Source organism: Notechis scutatus, chromosome 1 (genome assembly GCF_049901735.1).
Source record: "Notechis scutatus isolate UNSWTSFEM ecotype Mainland chromosome 1, rNotScu1.2, whole genome shotgun sequence".
Classification (NCBI taxonomy): domain Eukaryota; kingdom Metazoa; phylum Chordata; class Lepidosauria; order Squamata; family Elapidae; genus Notechis; species Notechis scutatus.
Window position 1 is genome coordinate 330,795,903 of NC_142009.1, and position 20,475 is coordinate 330,816,377.

At 41.9% G+C, this 20,475-nt stretch overlaps 1 protein-coding gene across 5 annotated transcripts in view; it reads right to left on the reverse strand.

Annotated features, from left to right (window-relative positions):
- Nucleotides 1-15,800, reverse strand: part of PWWP3A (PWWP domain containing 3A, DNA repair factor) — a 38,894-nt gene extending 23,094 nt beyond the window's left edge. The window contains exons 1-5 of one of the 5 annotated variants that reach the window (XM_087952715.1): nucleotides 15,718-15,800; nucleotides 12,364-12,480; nucleotides 10,489-10,577; nucleotides 10,050-10,120; nucleotides 1,009-1,926 (exon numbers count right to left, since the gene is read on the reverse strand). In XM_087952715.1, the coding sequence (XP_087808841.1) occupies nucleotides 1,009-1,926; nucleotides 10,050-10,120; nucleotides 10,489-10,577; nucleotides 12,364-12,426 (1,141 nt within the window). In that variant the 5' untranslated portion in view covers nucleotides 12,427-12,480; nucleotides 15,718-15,800. Of the gene's footprint in view, nucleotides 1-1,008; nucleotides 1,927-10,049; nucleotides 10,121-10,488; nucleotides 10,578-12,363; nucleotides 12,481-15,224; nucleotides 15,450-15,717 lie in introns of those variants that run through there. The other 4 variants (XM_026685147.2, XM_087952716.1, XM_087952718.1 and 1 more) reach the window with 4 other exon arrangements.
- Nucleotides 15,801-20,475: the final 4,675 nt, after the last annotated feature.

Below are 20,475 nucleotides of genomic sequence, written 5' to 3' on the forward strand. Positions count from 1 at the left end.
TGATGCCTTTAACACTACACTAAAATGGCTCACTTTTTAAGTCATGGCTAGGAAGCCCCAAAGGCTGCCAAGTTCACACTGCATGCCAAATGTGAGCCAGCCGTGTGCTGCAACTGCCAAAAAAGCCAATACAGACCTAGGCTACATTAACAGAGAGATAGAATCAAGATCATGGGAAGTGCTAGTACTGCTTTGTAAGGCCTTGGTAGGACCACACTTGGAATAGGCATCCAGTTTGGGGTCACCATATTATTAAAAAGCTACAGAGACTCTGGAAAGAGTGCAGAGAACAGCAACAAAGCTGATTAGGGGACTGGAGGCTAAAACATATAAAGAACGGTTGCAGGAATCGGGTACGTTTAGTTTAGTGAAAAGAACTACTTGTGACATGATACCAGTAGCAGTGTTCTGATATTTAAGGGGTTGCCACAGAGAAAAGGGAGTCAAGCTATTCTCCAAAGCACCTTGAAGCCCGGGCAAGAAGCAATGGAGAAAATCAACCTAAAACTGAGGAGAAATTTCCTGACAGAACAATTGATCAGGGGAAAAGCTTGCCTTCAGAAGTTGTGCAGAGGTTTTTAAGAAGAGACTGGGCAACCATTTGTCTGAAATGGTATAGGCCAGAGTCTCCTGCTTGAGCAAGGGGTTGGACTAGAAGACCTTTAAGGTCCCTTCCAACTCTGTTGTGATTCTGTTATATAAACTCACACCTGTAGAAAATGTCCAGGATGAGACTGACAGGGGTTAAAAGTCACGAGTCCCTTCGCGCATACAAGTCCAGCCCACCGTGAATTCCTTATTTACCACCAAATTGCTTGAACTGTTAGTAGTTCAGATTCTTATATAGAGGGCTTAAGCTTACAATAAATCTTTATACTTATTTGAACTGCCTGGATCGCCTGACTTCCCTGGCGCTCGACAATACCGGTTCACTGCACTTGAAGACAGGGTCTCCCCAAAACTCCCAACTTCCCCCAGCACGTCTTTTGCAGATGGACGTCATCTTACCTTCCTTATCCGCAAATTCGGGAAGCCAGCCTCCTCCATCTCCAGCTCTACATGGGTCAGGCTCTCTTTTCAGTTCCCAAGGAGCACAATCCAGAGGAGGTTCTCTGGCCTTTCCGGGCTCTCTCCCACTCATGTATTGTGACCTTTCCGGGGAAGGTTCCTGAGCGGCCAGGATCTGCTTTGAGCAAGCGGCTCCCAAGCGCAGGGAGCACCTGGCGCCCCTGGAGGGTTGCTGCCATTTCTTCCATTTCCGTGCCTCTCGCTTGGCCGGGAGAGCATTTGCCGTCTGGGAGGAAAACCCTTCGAGGGCAGGTCCCAGCAAATTCCTCCGCACTTTTGAGGCAGCCTCGTCTCTTCCCTTGGCTGGCGGGAATCTGGGGCAGCACTTGCGAGAAGCAGAGTCCGGGGTGCTGGTTCTCACCGGCCGGTTTGAAGGCACCTTCTTGCCAGATGGACCACCAATTTGCTGATGCACCTTGGAGGCCAGGGGAGACCTCTGGGTGAGTTGGGGTGATGCTGCCACACTCTGGGAGATGTTTGGCTTTGGGGCTTTCCAAACTCTGCCCACCTCCAAGCCTGGCTTCCTGACACCTGGAAGGACTCCTGATGCAGACAAAGGAGGTTTGCAGGTAGACAGGTGATTGGTTCTCGACGCCAAAGGTCTCGATGATGTGGCTGGAGAATCTGAAAGGGTCTCCATCCTCTTTGTCCAACGCGGGCTTCTTCGGGGAGAAAGGGGTTCCTGGGGTGCCGAAGATTGTTCTTGATGTCCTTTCCCGGTTGACGCCTCTTCATTCCTTCCCCTAAAAGAGTCGGGACCTTTAGGGGCTGCCTGTTCCTTCATGATCTCCAGCAATTCTCGCAAGGCTCGACGATAAGTCAACTCTTCTATCACGTTCTGGGTTTCGTTGCTCGGACCTGGAAAGAGAGTCAACAGTGATCAGCGGGGGGGTGTAATTTATTATTTATCCAATTTATGTGCTGCCCATCTCACCTGGAGACGACTCTAGCTGGCTCACAACCAGTAAAAACCAATTTAAAAAAACATTAAAGCAAATAAATAGTAACATTAGTTTAAAATGGAGAAAGGTGGGAAGGAAGGAGCAAGATGCACACGGGGAGAGGCAGGGTCTTGTCTTAGTCTGTTAACCATCTCCAGAAGGATGCACACCCATTGCAGTTTGGAGAGCCAAGTCTTCAGCCCTTTCGAAAGGGCAGGAGAGTGGGGCAGGCCAATCCTCTTGAGGTGAGACTGTTCACCACATAACCTGGACCTTTGCCATGCGGGGTTTTAAAGGTAATAATCAAAATGTTGAATTGCACCCGGAAGCAAACCAGCAGCCAGAACAGCTTGTGAAACATTGGTGTAACATGGGCCACCCTATAGGTCCCAAGAACCGTCTGTGCGCCTGCATTCCACGCCAGTTGTAGCTTCTGAATACTCTTCAAGGGTAGCCCCACGGACAGCATGATGCAACAGTCCAGGAGAAGGGGTGAGCAGGGTTTGAATGACCAAGCACTGGAACTCCTGTTCCAGGAATTCAGACTGTGAAGGAAAGAGTTGGTCAAAAGAAGGTAAGAGCTTCTATGTTTGGGGTGATTGACTTCTTCACTCCTTGAGGGCTTTAGATAAAGAAGTAATTAAATAGTATTTTAAAAATGCACACGCACACCATTTTTTCTTAAGTCTGATGGTTTGGAACAGTCACAATTGCCCTGGAAACCATTTTGGACAAAGAAAATGCTTTAAATAATGTGATTGGCATAACTTGAGAAATATTGTGAGCTCAGTTCTAGAGCACAGCAAAAAAGTGAATCACACATTTTTTTTTGTTTCCCAGTGTAAATAAAGGTTATATTTATGCTACACTGTAGTCTATTGAGTGTACAATGGCATGTCTATGCCACTAACACTGTCATTCGCATAACTTTTAACTGGGCAAAACGGTGCATCGTAGATCAACACTTTTTGAACCAAGGTAGATCAAATGGGTTAACTTACAGAATGAACCCAAAATCTGGAATCTGGACTTCCATGGAACTGAAATATGGCCAATTTTATGAAACATTTTGACATAAAAATGGTCATACCACATTTTATGACATAATATAAAATGTCATAAAACATTTCCTGGGGTCAACTGCAGGATAATTTACAGCTTCCTTTTACACCGGCCTGACCCCATCCTTCCAAGGCTTTCCCCTTAAGTTCCCAAATGGGAAACAGAGAGCAAAGGGCAGGGGGGAAGAGAGGCCTTATGCTTAATCTGTGGAACTCCCTGTCGCTGGAGGGCAAGTTAGCACTCCCTTGGTTTTTTTCCCCCCATCCATTGGCTAAACCTTCAGCATGTTTTTTCCAAAGTAAATTTTTATTAAAACGTATTTCAACTAAAACACCACATTTACACTCATTACAGTGTTCAGGTAACGGTATTCACTCGTATTGACATAGTTGTTACTATTCTACGTTAGTTTTTTCTACTTTTAACTTATAGCAGTAGATACAAATATATATACAATATTTTTCCATTTTACTAAAACTCCTATGTATTCTTCATGTAACAACTTTACGTCTATTCTCTAGCCACTGGTACCATTCCAGACCTTATAGTATTCTGTTTCTTCTCTGTCTTTTAATTCCATAGTTAACCTGTCCATCTCTGCACGCTCAAGAACCTTTCCTATTATCGTTGCATTATCTTGTTTCCAATTTTGAGTGAAGGCAATTCTGGCCATGGTTATTATATGTAACATAATGTATTGTAGTTTTTTGCAAGTCTTTTGTCTTAATACGCCCAATAAAAATAGTTCTGGTTTCTTCTCAATTTTTTGTTTAGTAATTTCTTCTAACCAATTCTTTACTTTGAGCCAGTATTTCCTAGCTTTTGGACAGGTCCACCACATGTGAAAGTGAGTTCCTTGCTTATAGTTACATCTCCAGCATTTCGCTGATCTGTTTGGAAACATTTTGGCCAATCTTGCCGGGGGTAAATGCCAACCGTAAAACATTTTGTACAGATTTTCTTTGTAGGCTGCTGACATTGTTAATTTGTAATTTTTCTCCCACAATTTTTCCCAGTGTTCCAATTCAATACTATATCCAAAATTTTTGGCCCAGTTTATCATAGTCTCTTTAACTGTTTCTTCATTTTAAATCTTTAAAAAATAGTTATGTTTTAGTAATAATTTTCCCCCCTGTCCCCTGTAATATTTTATCCAATTCCTGTTTGTCTTTATAAAAGCCATATTGTTCTAAATAGTTTTTGTACGTTGTCCAAATTTGCAGATATGGCCACCAATCTATCTCAATTCCTTGGGCCTTTAACTCTTGATTTGATATTATCCATGGGATTCCATGAGGTCCTGGTGTTTGTTTTTTAATTGTCTCCTTCATTTCCATCATAGTAATTTTATCATTCAGCATTTCTCTTTCTCTATGTGCGTTGACATAAACTGCCAAGGGAAGTTCACATGAGGTTTGCAAGGAAAACAACTAGAGATAAAGTTTATGGGAGGACAAGAGATAAACCACTGGTTTACAAGGGAAGGAACTTGTGACTTTGCCTTCAAGAGGTCCATATTAAGAAACAACACGGTGGCATTCTAGAATTCCCTAAAATAGGGTAACTCCATTTGGCTTTGGCACAAAAAAAAGAGTGGCATGGCAGTATATATAAAAGAATGGTTGAAACCAAAAGAGATTTATGTGGATAAAGAAGGAAGAATCTTATTGACAGAAATAAAAACAAGCCAAAAGAGAATGTTGCTAGCAGTAATATACATACCAAATACAAAATTCTACTGTAAGTTACACCAGAAAATGATAGAGTCAGAGCAGGAGAATGTATGTTTAATAGGAGATTTTAATGTGGTGATAAGACACTAAGAAAGATTATATAAGTAATTAAAAAAACAAGAAGAGAAGAACATTACCAGATATATTCTTTAAAATGGCACAAGAGTTAAACTTAAAAGATACACGGAGAGAACTAAATCTGCAGGAGAGACAATACACTTTCTTTTCTAACCCCTACAATTCTTGGTCAAGAATAGATATGTTGTGGATGGATCTGGAACTGGGAGAGGACATAGAGGAACTAGATATAATGTCGAATACATGGGCAGATCATAATCCTTTAAAAGTGAAATGGAAGGGGGGGGAAAGAGAGGGAGGTGGACTCTAAACCAGAGAATTCTGAAAGAAAAAAGTATGTGCAAATGTTGGAAAAAGAATTGGAATTATTCTTCAATGTAAATTTGAAAGAACATACAACGTTACAAAACTTATGGGATACAACTAAAGTCTACATCTGGGGCTTAACAATAGCTTATGTGGCTCGAAGGAACAAGGAAAGGAAGAAACAACAAACAACATTGCAGGGAAGCTTAAAGAACTGGAATCTATAATGAAAAAGAACCCCAAAACAAGAAAATTAGAGGAGAAAGAGATATGATCAAATACAAAATAAACTTAATATCACAAGGAGAAATGGCACGGAACCTTAGATTGACGAAACAAAACTACTTTGAGCACGCGAATAAACCAGGGAGATGCTGGCTTATAAATTGAAGAAGGAGAAAGAGAAAAAATTAATACAATAGCTGCAAGATGAGAATGGGACCATTGATCACTAGATAGAAGGGGGAAAAAACATTGTATTTGAAGAAATATATTCCCTGCTGTATCATCCTAACCTTATTGAATAATCTTTTCTGTCACCATTTTGAATCTTGTAGAATCTATCTGTCTGTCTGTCTATATGTATCTTTCTATGTATCTATCTATCTATCCATTTATGTATATGTCTCTGTCTGTCTATCTATCTATCTATCTATCTATCTATCTATCTATCTATCTATCTATCTATCTATCTATCTATCTATCATCTATCTATCTATCTATCTATCTATCTATCTATCTATCTATCTATCTATCTAATCTATCTATCAAACCTGTCTGTCTATCCATCCATGCATCTATCGATCTATTATCATCTGTCAAGTCACCCATCCCCCTCACTGAGGCAATCTTGGTGGTATACAAATAAAATATTAAAAACCTTAAAAATTAAAAAGGGTCAAGAGATGTAATGTGTGGGAGGGCTTTCAGGGTTCTAACCAGCTCCACCATGGCTGCTTCTTAGTACACCTCAAGAAAGGCCACAAAACCATATTTCCACAGCCTTCCGGAAGGCCAGGAGAGTAGAAACCCACCTAACCTCTTGGAGGGGGGCGGGGAGTGAGAGAATGTTTGACAGGGCAGGGGAGATGAGGGAGAAATTCTGCACTGGTATCTACCCTGGCTGGGGAATTCTGGGAATTGAAGTACACACACATCAAACTTGAGAAGGTTGGAAAGCACCAGATATATGGAAGAGATGGGGAGTGGGGGGAGAAATGTTTTTGCTACTGATCCCTCAGAACAACTTGCTTTTTAATGTTGTGGTTTTCCTGTTTTTTATCTTGTGAAGCTGCTCAAGAGTCCTTTTTGGAGTTGGGTGGCCTAAAGAACTGAATACATTAAGGGAAAAATGCAGGCAGGCTTATAAAAGGAAGCACACATGACCCCTTATTTAACCAGAAGAATTCACTAGCTGAAGATATGGCCCTGTCAGGAATTTGGATAATATCAAAAATGTATAAAGGGACCTCCAGTCAATGCTGGAAATGTGGGAGAAAAAATGAAGGGGCATTTTATCACGTAGGGAGGACTTGTGAAAAACCCAAGAAACTTTGGATATAAATATACCAACAATACAAATAATTTTAAAGATTCATATTGTAACAAAAAGAACACCCTGGAGGTTTTTTATTGGGACTTATGGATACTAAATTATAAAAGACTCACAGAAGATTAATTTTTTGTATGATACTGGCACAGTTATTAAATGCACAAAGATAGAAGAATAGTGAAATTCCCACAACGCAGAAAGAGATTGTTAAAATGATAGAAATTGGTCAGGGAGAAAACAACAAGTGCTTTTTTTTTAAAGACTAGAAATATTTTACCGTCTTTTTATTAAAGGAAGCCAAAATATTAATATGGATTTATTAAGTGAAACACATAATAATTAAAGGGTTGAAGGGATGTTTGGAAGAGGTAAGAGGGAGGAGATACATTATATTCGTTAATAACTGTGGAAGAGAAAGTAGGAAGTCATTATATTTCATAACTTTAGTTGTATTTTCTTGCACTTCTTTCTTTCCTCTTTTTTGTTTTCCCTCTCTTTCTTTAGATTTGCTTTTTACTTTATGTAAAATTCTCAATAAATACAAATAAGTAAAAGAATTTGGATGGCTATCCAAGAGGTAGAAAGAATTTATGAGGGAGGGCAGATCTATCAAGAGCTTAGAGTCGCCTTGAACCATGAGATGGGCAGCAAATAAATTTGATAATAATAATAATGTCCATCTGGTCATTCAAGGCCAAATCCAGTTTGAGCATCTGACTGACTGTGCAATGAATCAAAATAATAATAACCATTATTACTGGTCAAACACAAAAGGCAGCTTTACGTGGAATAGCTTACATTCTGTGGTGGCTCCCTCTCTCTGGAATATCATCCCCCAGAGATTAGAATACCTTGATTGTCATTGCATTCAAAATACAATAAAATTTGAAATTATACGGCCCCCACTCTTAATACTCTTCCGGAAGGCGCTGAAGAGCTGGTTCTGCCAGTGGGCCTGGGGAACCCAGAGCGGGATGGAGCCCATGAAATGGCTCGTGTGATTTGCTGTCGCTGGGCGGGGGGTGATTTTGTTATATTGCACTATATTAATTTATTTGATTCTTTTTGTTAGTTTTTATTGTTTTAAATGTGGTTTTATATTCTGTAAGCCGCCTTGAGTCGCCATGGGTGGCAATATAAATGCAATAAATAAATGTAATAAATAAATAAATAAATAAATCCTGCAATGATATTTATATATGTATAACACAGCAGTAAAAATGCCAAATCCAGACTGAACATCTGGCTGGCTGTGCAACAAGCCATAATAATATTGATCCTAAGGCAGGGATGTCCAAACTTTTTGCAAGAAGGGTCAGATCTGGTGAGGTGAAAATGTGTGGGAGCCGACCATTCAGCCTGACATTCATGGGAACCGCTGTGCGGTGAAGGGAAAACGCTGGCCAGTGGGGATGAGGGACAGGCTGAGCCGACAGGGAAAAGTGGCTTGGGCCACTGGAAATTTGAAAACAGGCTGCAATTGGCCCCCAGGCTGGACTTTGGACATGCCTCTCCTAAGGGATTCAGAATTAACCCCAAACTTGTCATCCCCAGTTTTATTTTTATTTTATTTATTTTTTATTTATTTATTTGATTTGTCAATTGCTTACAAGATAATAGGTATAAGTATATACATAGTTATGAATACATGAAATGGATACATATAAGAAAAATAAAAGAAACAATAGGACAGGGACGGTAGGCACGTTGGTGCGCTTATGCATGCCCCCTACAAACCTCTTAGGAAAGGGGTGAGGTCAATAGTAGACAGTCTAAGGTTAAAGTTTTTGGGGTTTATTGCAGAGAAGCAACAGAGGGAGAACATTAAAGTTGTGTTTCCTGTTTAGGACTTTCGGCCATTCCTTCAGTCTCAGCTCAAGTCTCCTCATAGGTGCTGGTTGTGAGAAAATAGGCAAAGGGAGTGTTAAGTACATTACCTTGAACTGTGCAGGTCTTCACCTTACGACCACAACTGAGCCCAAAATTTTTGTTGCTAAGTGAGACAACTGAGAGGCTTTTGCCTCCTTTTATGACCTTTCTTGCCACCGTTGTTAACAGAAGCACTGCAATTTTTAAGTTAGTAACACAGTTGTAAAGTGAATCTGGCTTAAGAACAACATAAGAATCTGGGGTTAAGAACAACAGAGCAACAAAGTTGGAAGGTCTTCTAATTTAGTCTAGTCTAACCTCCTGCTCCAACAAGAAACCCTATACCATTTCAGGCAAATAGTTGTCCAGTCTCTTCTTAAAAACCTCCAGTGTTGGGAGGAAGAATGTGTTCTGTTCCTAAATCTGTTTTTAATCTTAAAGACAAACTCCAGTTTGTATGTAGGTTGGAACTGGCATTTACGAATAGACTGCCTTCTACTAAAAAGGGTAGATGGCATTGATCTTAAGCCAACAAACCACTAAAGCCACACAATGCTTTCAGGAACTGCTGAAAACCAGATGCATATTAAAAACACACAGCAATTCTTGGTTCCTGCAAGCACTTCAGCAGTTTGTCAGCTCGAGGAAGGGGAACACTGCCTGTCATTTATATATATATATATTAGCTCGATACCCGTGCTTTGCTACGAAACTATGTGGTCGGGCATAGTTTTTGGGGAGGAAAATAAGGGGGGGGGGGAATTCTGCCTCTGCCTACCAGCATCCATCAGTATTAATCTGGCTAGCATCCTGTCAGTGTGTGAGAGAGTTGAGGGCTGTTTAGAAACTGAAGCAGTATTTGCTGTGTGAGGAAGGAGACAGCAAGGAGCCTGGGCGTGGCTTAGCTCAACTGTTCTGTACTAAAGCTATTTGCTGCTGTGAAACTAAAACTCCTCTCCTCTGCTTGTGTTTTGCATTTGGAAGAGATTTCTTTTCAGGTGGGGAGGGGGAGTAGAACTCCTTAGCATCAGAGCGTGTTAATAATAATATAGGAAATACTAATGCTCTGATGGTCATTTTGAAAATCCTTTTTTATTGAGCATATATATATCTTCCTCCCTCTCTCTCTCCAGTCCATTAGGATTGATGACATAATTTCATTCCTGAGTTTACCATCCCTTTATTCCTTTTTTTTTTGGAATCAGATCTTTTACGGATACAAATCAGTGTTATAAAACAAAACTCATTGTACATTTTTTGGCAAAGAAGACACCTAAACACAGCAGAATCAAGATAACTGTTTTTAACAGACTTTGCTTGTCTTCAGCTAGTTAAGTCTAGCCTGAGATTTTTGGGCCCCTCGTTATCTAGATGACTTAGGAAAACAGACAACATGCAGGATTTCATGGCCACGGCTGAACAAATAAAAGAAAATCATACCCAATTTATCTGCAATCTCTTCAATGCTTTGTACTGTCACAGGCACAATATGGGCAAAACGCATGGTAACCCTTGAAAAAAGAAGAAAAGCATTAAAATTTTGATTTTACGTGGTCAAGAATGCTTTAGTTCAACAGCTGTGAATAAATAAATAAATTACTTCTAGCCCTATCCTTCTTTCCCTCACCTAGCATTGTCTTTGATAGGATTTCAATTCTAAGATTGTCTGTCAACATTTTGCCAGTAAATAGCTGTGACCATTCCTGCTTGTGCTGAATAACATCCCATAAGGAATTTATTTATTTAAAAACAAAAAACAAAAACAGAGGGGAGACCAGGATCTGGGGGCTTTAACGGATTTATTTTGCAAGTCAAACTGACTGGTGAAATAGACATGAAAAAAGCAGCGTAAAAGGCTGCAAATTCTCAGAAACTTAACTGTTTATTTTCAGCAATAATTTTGAGCCGAATGGAACCGAGCTTCTCAGGAAGCAGACGCCCTCTGGAACTCTGGCTTCTAGACAAGATCTGGAAGGTGGAAGAAAAAGTATGGATTTTTTTTTTTTTTAAAGGTCCAGATTCCGAGAAACAGAAAATCCAGAGAACTGCAGCAGAGAAGTAGAAACATATTTCTATTGTGAGAAACGCACAATAGAGAGAGTTGAGTTTTTGTTTTTTGTTTTAAAAGTTCTTCAGAACTCTCAAAGCCAGAAACTTTCCCTTCCAATGTGGGTGTGGAAGAAAAAAAAAAACTCTGAAAATTGATAGCCCATTGTGAGAAAATAATCAAGATGTGGGGAAGAGCATGTGATATTTTAGTCAGATTCTGAAATACAGCTGAGGGTCCAACATGAAAATGCAGAAGACAAGGAAATTCACCTGGGGACTCCATGTGTATACATATAATTTTCTTGGCAACAATATGAGCAAAACAAGCAATACTGTTTGGTCTAGTGGTTAAGGTACCAGGCTAGAAGCCAGGAGACTGAGTTCTAATCCTGTTTCAGGCACAAAAGCCAGCTGGGAGCCAATTACCAGGAGATAAATACTGTGTTTCTCATATAATAGGGCCAGGTCTTGTTTTTTTTTGAGCCCCGAAAAAATGGCTAGGCTGTCTTTTCGGGGGTGACTTAATTCCCCCCCCCCTTGCGTCTTCGGGCGGGCGGTGACGGCTTGGATGTTGACCTCGGCGTTGGTGGGGCACTTCGTATCGGGGTCAACGTAGGCAGCACCATATCCGGGTGTGCAACAAAAGTACTTCCTAACGGCAAGCCCCCCACCATTCCCCCCCATTTCCCATGTTTTAATATAGGCCTTAATTTGGGGGGAGGGGCTTAATTTCATTTCATGCCTATAAAACATGCTGGGACTTCCTATTGGGGGAGGCCGTATTGTTGGAGAAACAGGGTAGATATCCTCGCTTAATAACCACAATTGTCCCAATTGTGGTCTTTAAGTGAGGACTACCTATATAGTCTAAGTCATAACATGCTATATTGGCCATATTGTTGGAGAAACAGGGTACTAGTCCTGCCTTCCGCAAGAAAACTGGCTAGGTGACTTTGGCCAGTCTCTCTAAGAGTGAGGTGGGTTGTTGTTGTTGTGGAGAAAATAAGATGAGGAAGAAATATTAGATATATTCTCTGCTTTGGGTTACTTGTAAAGTAATAAAGAAGGCGGGATAAAAATCAGATAAATAAGCATAGTGTCTTACTAGAACCCCCACACAGTGGCACATCTGGTTGGCCTTTGCAGAATTCTAAACAGGGTTGGGCCTGTTTCATTGTTGAGATGGGAGATCACTGTGAAATCTTAAGACTGTAGCCTGGACTTGAAAGGAAAGCAAATATATAAGTAAATAAATAAATGAAAATGTGTCCTAGAAAGCAGAGCTACAGACCACTTGTATGATTGCCAAGAGGTCCATGAAACCAGGAATCGCGTCTGTCTCGAGGGAATGTTTTCTTTGTAGTAAGCTATCACAAACCATGATTGCACTCTGTGAGATTTGCAGAAGTAGTAGTTCATGTCGCCTACATGCCAATGTTATTTACCACTCAAATTATGGACAACTGGATTGGAAATGACACCCTTCTAATGGGAGGAAGCCTTTTAGCATAACAGGTTGACCCTTTGACTTTGATTAACTATAGTTTGCAACAAGAAACAAAACGAAAACAAAATTGCTTTGGGTTTTGCTGCAAACGAAATACAGTTGAACTGCCACCTCTGTTCGAATGGTACGGTATTTTTAGCCAATCTGGATATGTCTCTTCCCCAAATCAGAAATAATCAAGGTTGGGCTATTACATACCTGTGCTGGCCATAGCCGCTTTTTCCACTTGCAAAAGACATATTCTCCTTCACTCATCATCATCCTTGGTGGATGTCAGTTGGGGGTCCAGCTTAAAGGCTTGCCAGCAAAGATGTTCTAGGTTACAGTAACAAAACAAATCATTGTGCAGATAGTCCTCGACTTACAACAGTTCATTTAGTGATTGTTCGAAATTACAATGGCCGTGAAAAAAGTGAGTTATGACAATTTTTCACATTTACAACCGTTGCAGCATCCCTGTGGGCACATGATCAAAATTTGGATGCTTGGCAACTGACTCATATTTATGATGGCTGCAATGTCTCAGGGCATGTGATCCCCTTTTGTGACCTTCTGAGAAGCAAGGTCAATGGGGAAGCCAGATTCACTTAACAACCGTGTTATAACTTAACAATTGCAGTGATTCACTTAACAACTGTGGCAAGAAAAGTCATAATATGGAGCAACATTTACTTAACAATTGTCTTGCTTATCAACAGAAATTTTGGGCTCAACTGTGTTGTACGTCATGCACTACCTGTACTCCATTCCATAAAATATTAATCACTGGTAGCATCCACAGTCATTTTTATTCTACCTTTTTTCTAGATCAACCCCAAGGAATTCCACTAATAAAAATATTTATTTATTCACACTGATACGCCAGAAAATATTTAGAATATTTAGAATCATACAATTGCAGGGTTGGAAGATGCCTTAAAGATCTTCTAGTCCATGCTCAAGGCAGATGTTATACCATTCTGATCAAATGGTTGTCCTCTCTTTGCTTGAAAATCTCCAGTGATGGAGCACCTCCAACTCCAACAGTTCCATTATTTTATTTGTATCCTGCCCTTACTGCTTTTACGAATAACTGAAGGTGATGAACATCGGCAACATACCTTCATCCTCCTATTTTCCTAACAACAGCAACCCTGTGTGATGGACTGAGAGAGAGAGTGAGTGAGTGACTGGCCCTCTTGCCCACTTGGCTTTCATAGTTATGGTGGGTTAATTGTTCATTTCTTAAATTTCTCCTTAGTTTCAGGTTCCATCTTTCTTTAAGGAGTTCCACCCACTACTTCTTGTCCTGCCCTCTAGTACTTTGAAGAATGGGTCGAGTGGATCCTCTTTCCTCTGTGACAACCCCTCAAGTACTGGATGGCAGCTGTCATGTCACCTCTAATCCTTTTCTTTGATCTGCACCACAGAGCAGCAAAGGAGGTTAGGCTGGAATAGAACGGATTGGCCCAAACCCATGAACTGTAATACGTTTGGCCAAGTTGCAATGCAGGATCTTTGACCAGAAGAGACGTTCTAAACCAACAGCAGAAACTCATTCCGGCTGCAACTGCCCAAACAACCGACAGCAGCACCAGCAGAATTCTGCCTACCTGACTGGTTTGAAAACCAAGAGGGTTTGATTAAAATTTAGATGTCCAACAGGAACCCCAGATGCTACACAGAAATATAATCCTTTTGATTTTTTTAAAATCCTATCTTTATTATTTTTATAAATAACACTGCAGCAAACATACCTAATATTTTTTCCTCCTAGGAAAAACTAGTAACTTAGGAGATGAAAAACTTGAGTGATGAAAAATATGCAAGATAAAAATCTAAAACAAACTTCCAGAAAGCCAAACAAGTAGATATTTGCATATTTTCATGGCTAAGTGTACTAATTGACATAAGTGGAAGGGCGCCGATTAATGACACACACATTGTTCTTCCATTTGGAAAGCAGCACGTCAGATGATCTGAAGTCCCCGCTGAGGATTATATCAGAAACAAATACATGAGATGGGCAGTTATATAAATAAGAAGAAAATATGCCCGCTGGGGTAAGAAAAAATGTGTACTGGGAAGGCCCCTTCGCGTGTTAAAAAATAGGGAAGTGGCAGAGCACTGCAAAATCATCTCACCTTTTAACTACATCATGCACTATATATTTATATAAAAATAAAGGTAGCCCTTGGAATTGGGACTTAGCCACAAAGTGAAATCACTAATATCCTTACCATCTTACTCCTGCTTTCTTTTGCTGTACCGCCCTGGAAAAGCTCATAAAGGCGAGAGGGCTGGTGGCGCTTTGTCATCCCTGTTGTAAACTGCGAAAAGCTGCTGTCTGAGGCAGTCACTAAACAAGGCCTGCCTGCACTAGTTTCCATGCACTTGTTGAAAGAGGTGCAGTGTGATACGAGGGGGATGTTATGCCTCTAACAAAGATTTTTGTTTTCTTTCCAAATCTCATTCTCCCCAGCTGGAAGGGCTATGCCCCCACCCTCCCACACCAGAGGAAGCTGAGAGAAGGAAGATCCATCAGTGTTTCTCCACTTGGGCCATTTAAACAGGTGTGCACTTCAACTCCCACAATTCCCCAAAGATGAGGCCAAGGTACCCCTTAACCCAGTGGTGGAGAACTATGGCCCTTTTAGGACTTGTGGACTTCAACTCCCAGAATTCCTGAGCCAGCATGGCTGGCTCAGGAATTCTGGGAGTTGAAGTCCCCAAGTCCTAAAAGGGTCATAGATCCCCACCCCTGCCTTAATCACAGGGGCAACCCTCCATTTTTTGTTTTAGTTTCCCCTCTAAAGAAGAAAGTACCCTCCCTCTAAAGAAGAAACTACCCAAGTTACTGCGGAAGGTTGGAGGAACGTGAAGTAAGGCAATCCACCCTCATGGAGTGGAGCAGGAGGGGGAAATAGCCACAGGTTAGCCATATTTAGGGAGGAAGGCAGACTTCTTCCTCTCTACCCAGGGAAGCAGCCCCCTCGCCAGGGCAATCACCGCACCTCTTCTTCTTTTCCTTCCGTTTCCCCCACCACTACTAAATTGGAGAAAGCGGGACTCGAACTTACCCCACCCAAAGCTTCGCCCTTCTCTTCTCGGTCGCATTTGGAAACTGCAATGCATAGCCCCGCCCCTTCCTTTCCGCCCCGCCCCCTCCTCCTCCAGACTGTTGAGGCCGATAACGGGGGCTGGCCACGCCCCTCCGCCTTTTCTAGTCGAGCGCCACCTCTCTCAACCTCACTCGGACTCTGCATTGGGCACGGGTATCCCGCCCTTCGCCTTCCAGCTCGGGCACTTCCGGATTCTTCCGCCCTTTCCTCATTTGTCACGAGTCTCCTCCCACTCATTAGAGCGGGGCCAATCGTCTCGAAGGATTTGTTCCCTCCTTTCTCTTCCCCCCTCCCCCAAACCCCTGATAGCAACTCAGTTACAACGCCAGGGGCGGGGCTAGCGGAAGAGTCAGCACATGGCTCATTTAAGGGGACAAAATGCATCTGCGCGTTTGATGACAGAGGGACAAGTCAATCCGATGTGAGGCTGTCCTTCCTTCCCCTTCCTTACCACCAATCAGAATGGAAAGCGAAACGTCAATCTCAGGCTCATTTTTGACCGCCTTTCGCTTCTCTAACGACCGCTGGACCTCCAGATCTTTGCGCGAGACACAGCTGTTACGCGCTCTTTGCGGAGGCGGTGCCAGACAAAGCAGCCAATCACAACGCCCCTTTGGTTAAGCATTGCCTCCTGAATGGACGCTGCATCCATCACACTCGCTTTATTCCCGCCCTACCAGATCCCCCCCCCCCCACTTTCTTATCCCATATGTTTTCTCAGTGAACGTTGGGTTAGGATACAATCGTGTTTAGGTTCATGCAACACAATGAAAGCACAATTAAAAGTGGAGTGGATGCAGTGCACACTACAATAACTTTATGTAATGTTTTCCCTTTGCAAGTTGTAGGAAGCGTATTCATTTAGTGACAGTTGGAAGTTACAGCCGCACTGAAAAAAGTGTGACTGGACAGATGCAGCATTGTGATTGATGGTCATGTGATCAAAATTCAGATGCTTGGCAACTGACTCATATTTATGACGGTTGCAGTGTCCTGGGTCTGTGTGATCCCCTGTGTGATCCCCTGGATCTGTGTGATCTCCCCTTTGGAGACCTGACAAGCAAAGTCAATGGGGAAGCCAGATTCACTTAATGACTGTAAGTCATTTAATAACTGCGGTGATTTGTTTAACAAGGGTACCAAAAAAGGTCATAAAATCAAGTGCGACTCACTTAACAACCACCTTGCTTTAGCAAAAAAAAATGAAGCTTTAGGCATCTAGAACAGTGGTCGCTGACCAGTGGGCCGGGGACCACTGGTGGTCCGCAAGAAAATTTTGATGGTCTGCAGAGAAATGTCACCCCCAAAGCACCCCCCAAAGCAGGCTGCACGGGAACACAAGGCTGCGCCCCCCACATGGCCCATGGGAGAACAAGGCTTGCGTCGCATTGCGAATAACATGAGGTAGTGAGGGGAGGGGGGGAAGGGCGGAGGGGGGAACTTGCCCCATGTGCCTCGCCTGGCCACTGGGCTGTTTCTTTCCACTTCTTTATTCTGCTTTTTGCTGCATGCAAGGAAAGCAGCAAAAGTCTTTCTTTCTCTCCCCCAAACTCTGCCAGAAATGAGTCTTTGGGACCCTACAAGGCATCCTGCTCCAAGTGGCTGTGCCAGTGTGACAAGTCTCACAAAGGTTCATTTCTGATGGAATTTGGGGGAGAGAAAGAAAGACTTCTGTTGCTTCTGCTGCTTTCCTTGCATGAAGCCAAAAGTCTCTCTCTTTCTCCCACTGAGAATGGAGCTGGAGACGGTATCCTGCGATCCCAAATAAAGAATGGTTGACTGGTAGGAAAATGGGGTGGGGAATTTTCCTGTAGACTTTTTGGGGATTTTCCCAGGGTCTCTGGTCCGCAGGATTTAAAATTATGAGTTTGGTGGTCCCTGGGGTCCAAAAGGTTGGTGACCCCTGATCTAGAACAGATAGTTCTTGCCTAATGATCACATTTTTGTTGCTAAAATAGCTGTTGAGTTCTGTCCCATTTTACAACCTTTCTTACCACAGTTGTTATAGCAATACCACTTAAGACTTATATACCGCTTCATAGTGCTTTACAGCCCTCTCTAAGCGGTTTAGAGTCAGTATATTGGCCCCAACAATCTGTGTCCTCATTTCACCAACTTCAGAAGGATGGAAGCAGAGCGGGTTTTCAGCAGGTTCTGACCAGTTCTGGAAAACCGGTAGCAGAAATTTTGAGTATGGAGAACCGGCAAATTAGGAACAAGAAAAACAATCTAATAAAAAGCACAACAAACCCCACCTGGTGTCCTTAAATCACTTCCACAATTTTAAACTCATCGGGATTCTTGGATTAATGTATTTATTTTTAACACGTAACACAAAACAGTATCTTGGTTAATTGAAAACATAATTGTATTCACAAGCCCTTTAGGATTATGGTCTTCGTAGGAAGCGTACAATTTTTCAGTGATGTATTTCCCCAACCTTTTATTAACCCATGTAAATAGCATGTAAAATCTTTCATTTACGACATTTATACCACACTTTTCTTCCAGTGGTAACCCAAGTTTTTAAAAAAATCTTATGCAGTTGTAGTGGTGAGAATGCCTCCCTAGCCTAAGCTGGAGCTGGAGGGAAACTACAGGGAGTCCTCAACTTATGACCATTCCTTTAAGGACCATTCAAAATTATGATGGCATTGAAAAAACTTACTTACGACCGGTCCTCACACATACGACCATTGCTAAATACCTGTTGTCACGTGATCAAAATTCAGACATTGAACAATTGTCATATATATTTTTACATTGCCTTTTGCAAATTTCTCGGAGGAAGTGGGGGGGTCCAAGAAGCCAAGTCAATGGAAGAAGCTGGATTTGCTTAATGACCGTGGCAAAAAAAAAAAAGGTTACAAATCGGGCATGGCTCACTTAACAATGACATTGCTTACCAAAGGACAGCCTGATCCCAACTGTGGTCATAAGCTGAGTCCTACCTGTATAGAGTTCCTTAGATTCAACCTAATATTTTACCTTGTTCAGTATATCACAGTTCTTATAGCATCCCTGTTAACGTTCTGGACATAATCAAGTTCAATCAATACACTTATTGGATGTTCCCTCCACCCCACCCGATCCAATTTCCATTGTTAGCTTCTTTTCAATTTCCCATTCATACATCTGCTTATAGTGTAATTGAGTATTGTAAAATGTAGATTGTTTTCCAGGGTTCCCCAGTTCATCCCTGCAGCACAATGTGGATAAATATTTCAACATCGACGGCAGCATCGAAGTCTCTCTTCAGCTGTTTTGGTTTTTTTTAGGTGCGGGGCAGAACAGAAACTGTTTTTCCATCCTCTCGAGTTCTGGATAGCTGTCTCAAGTCTGTGTTTGAAATTACATCCAACGTTAAGCGACGGACTCAAACCAGAGCCTAGCCCTTGAATTTCTGGCAATATTTCAATCGAAAATATCATGTTGTTAGTGCTTATTATTAGAAACCAAGGCAATGTTCAAAACGAAACATGCCCCCTAGTAATTCATATTGTTGCACCAAAGGCAATCGTCATCCATTAAATTGGAGCCTGTTAATAATAGACGTTCCTGATACCAGCAAGTTAATTCTAAAAGAGTTGCGATTTAACAAGAATACTTCCAACACAATTTATTTCTGAAGGCTGAAAGGAATGCCAGCCTGTTCCTCAAAAGAGGTCACTGTGTCAACCGGGCAACTGGCCACGTAACTTTCAATGTCTCTTTTCGTGAGGGGCCACCACAACTGGCGCTTCATGAAGTGGGGAGTTTTAACAAATCCAAAAATGCCCCGTGGTCTTAGTGTCATGGTTGTGTCACAGCATCATAGTTTGCCAGCTCAGCGCCACATACAATCTGCTCCCCATCCACGTCAGGTCCCTTCGTGAAAGTTCTTCCTTATGGAGTTGGTCCATCGCCAGAGCCCCAGCTACCTGTTCTTTTGAGATTTTTTTTGTTGCCTTGTGTGGGCTTATGCAACTATTTGTGACCACATGATGCATGGACTTCCAAATGTGTAACAAGGTGCCTCTTAGGAAGTGAGAAGGCCACATCCCATTAGCACCAGTGAAGGTTTGATGTCCTGGTGTTTTGCCACATACATCCCAATTTTCAAATGCTTTTTGCAAAATTGTGTTGTCTAAGAGAGACAATAATCTAGTTACTTGTTCTGCCATTTCTGACTTTTGCAGTAGCAAAATAAATAAATGTTTTCTGCAGAGCAGTGAAGAAGGAAGCTATCTGTGTCCACAAACTCCATTTGATTCTTCCAGTTAAAGCGACATGTTCAGATTGCTGTTGGCCCATATCAAGCTAACAAAAATATCACTTATCGCTTTGGCCCTTTGGTTCTATCAAACCAGCATAGTTGATCCTTATATTTTAAGCTCTTTGAGGTGATGAATACTCTTCTGATGACCCTCTTCTCAGGTGCCCTGCATACTGTGAATAAAGTCAGAAAGACCACTTCCAAAATTGGAGTCCACTTTGGGGTGAGATATTTTAAGGATATAGCAAATTGGGAACTGAATAACAGAGTTGGAAGGGACCTTGGAGGTCTTCTAGTCCAACCCACTGCTCAGGAAGGAAACCCTACAAAATTCCAGACAAAGGGTTGTCCAATCGTCTTAAAAACCTCCAGCGTTGGAGCATCCACAACTTCTGGTGGCAGGACGTTCCACTGATTAATTGTTCTCACTGAGATGAAATTTCTCCTCAGTTCCAGCTTGCTTCTCTCCTTGATTAGTTTCTATTGGTTGCTTCTTGTCCTGCCTTCAGATGCTCTGGAGAATAGCTCAACCCCAGATCTAGTGGAGGGCAAAGGAGTCGGGACAAAGTATAGAAATAGGTGGTATAAGGAGCAGTTGAAAGAAATGTGCATCTTGAGATTGGAGAAGAAGTGTGGACAGGAACAGATTGGAAAGCATTCTTCAAATCCCCAAAGAGGACAAATACTCACTCTGTGTTTGCCTAGAAGGCAAGACTTAATTAAGGAGTTAAAGTTACAGGGGAGAGCCTGCTTGGAATAGTAGTTGAATGCATGAAGTTGGAACTAGGAAACTGAGTGTTTTAGTTCTGCTTTAGGCAAGAAGCTACCTGAGTCACTCTAAAATAGACATTTTCTTTTTTTAAGAGCTGTGGGCCATAATATACACAGGAGTAAGGGCCATTCTCTCTGGAATAACGATGTGAAGTGGATGACACTGGATCACATCCTGGCAGA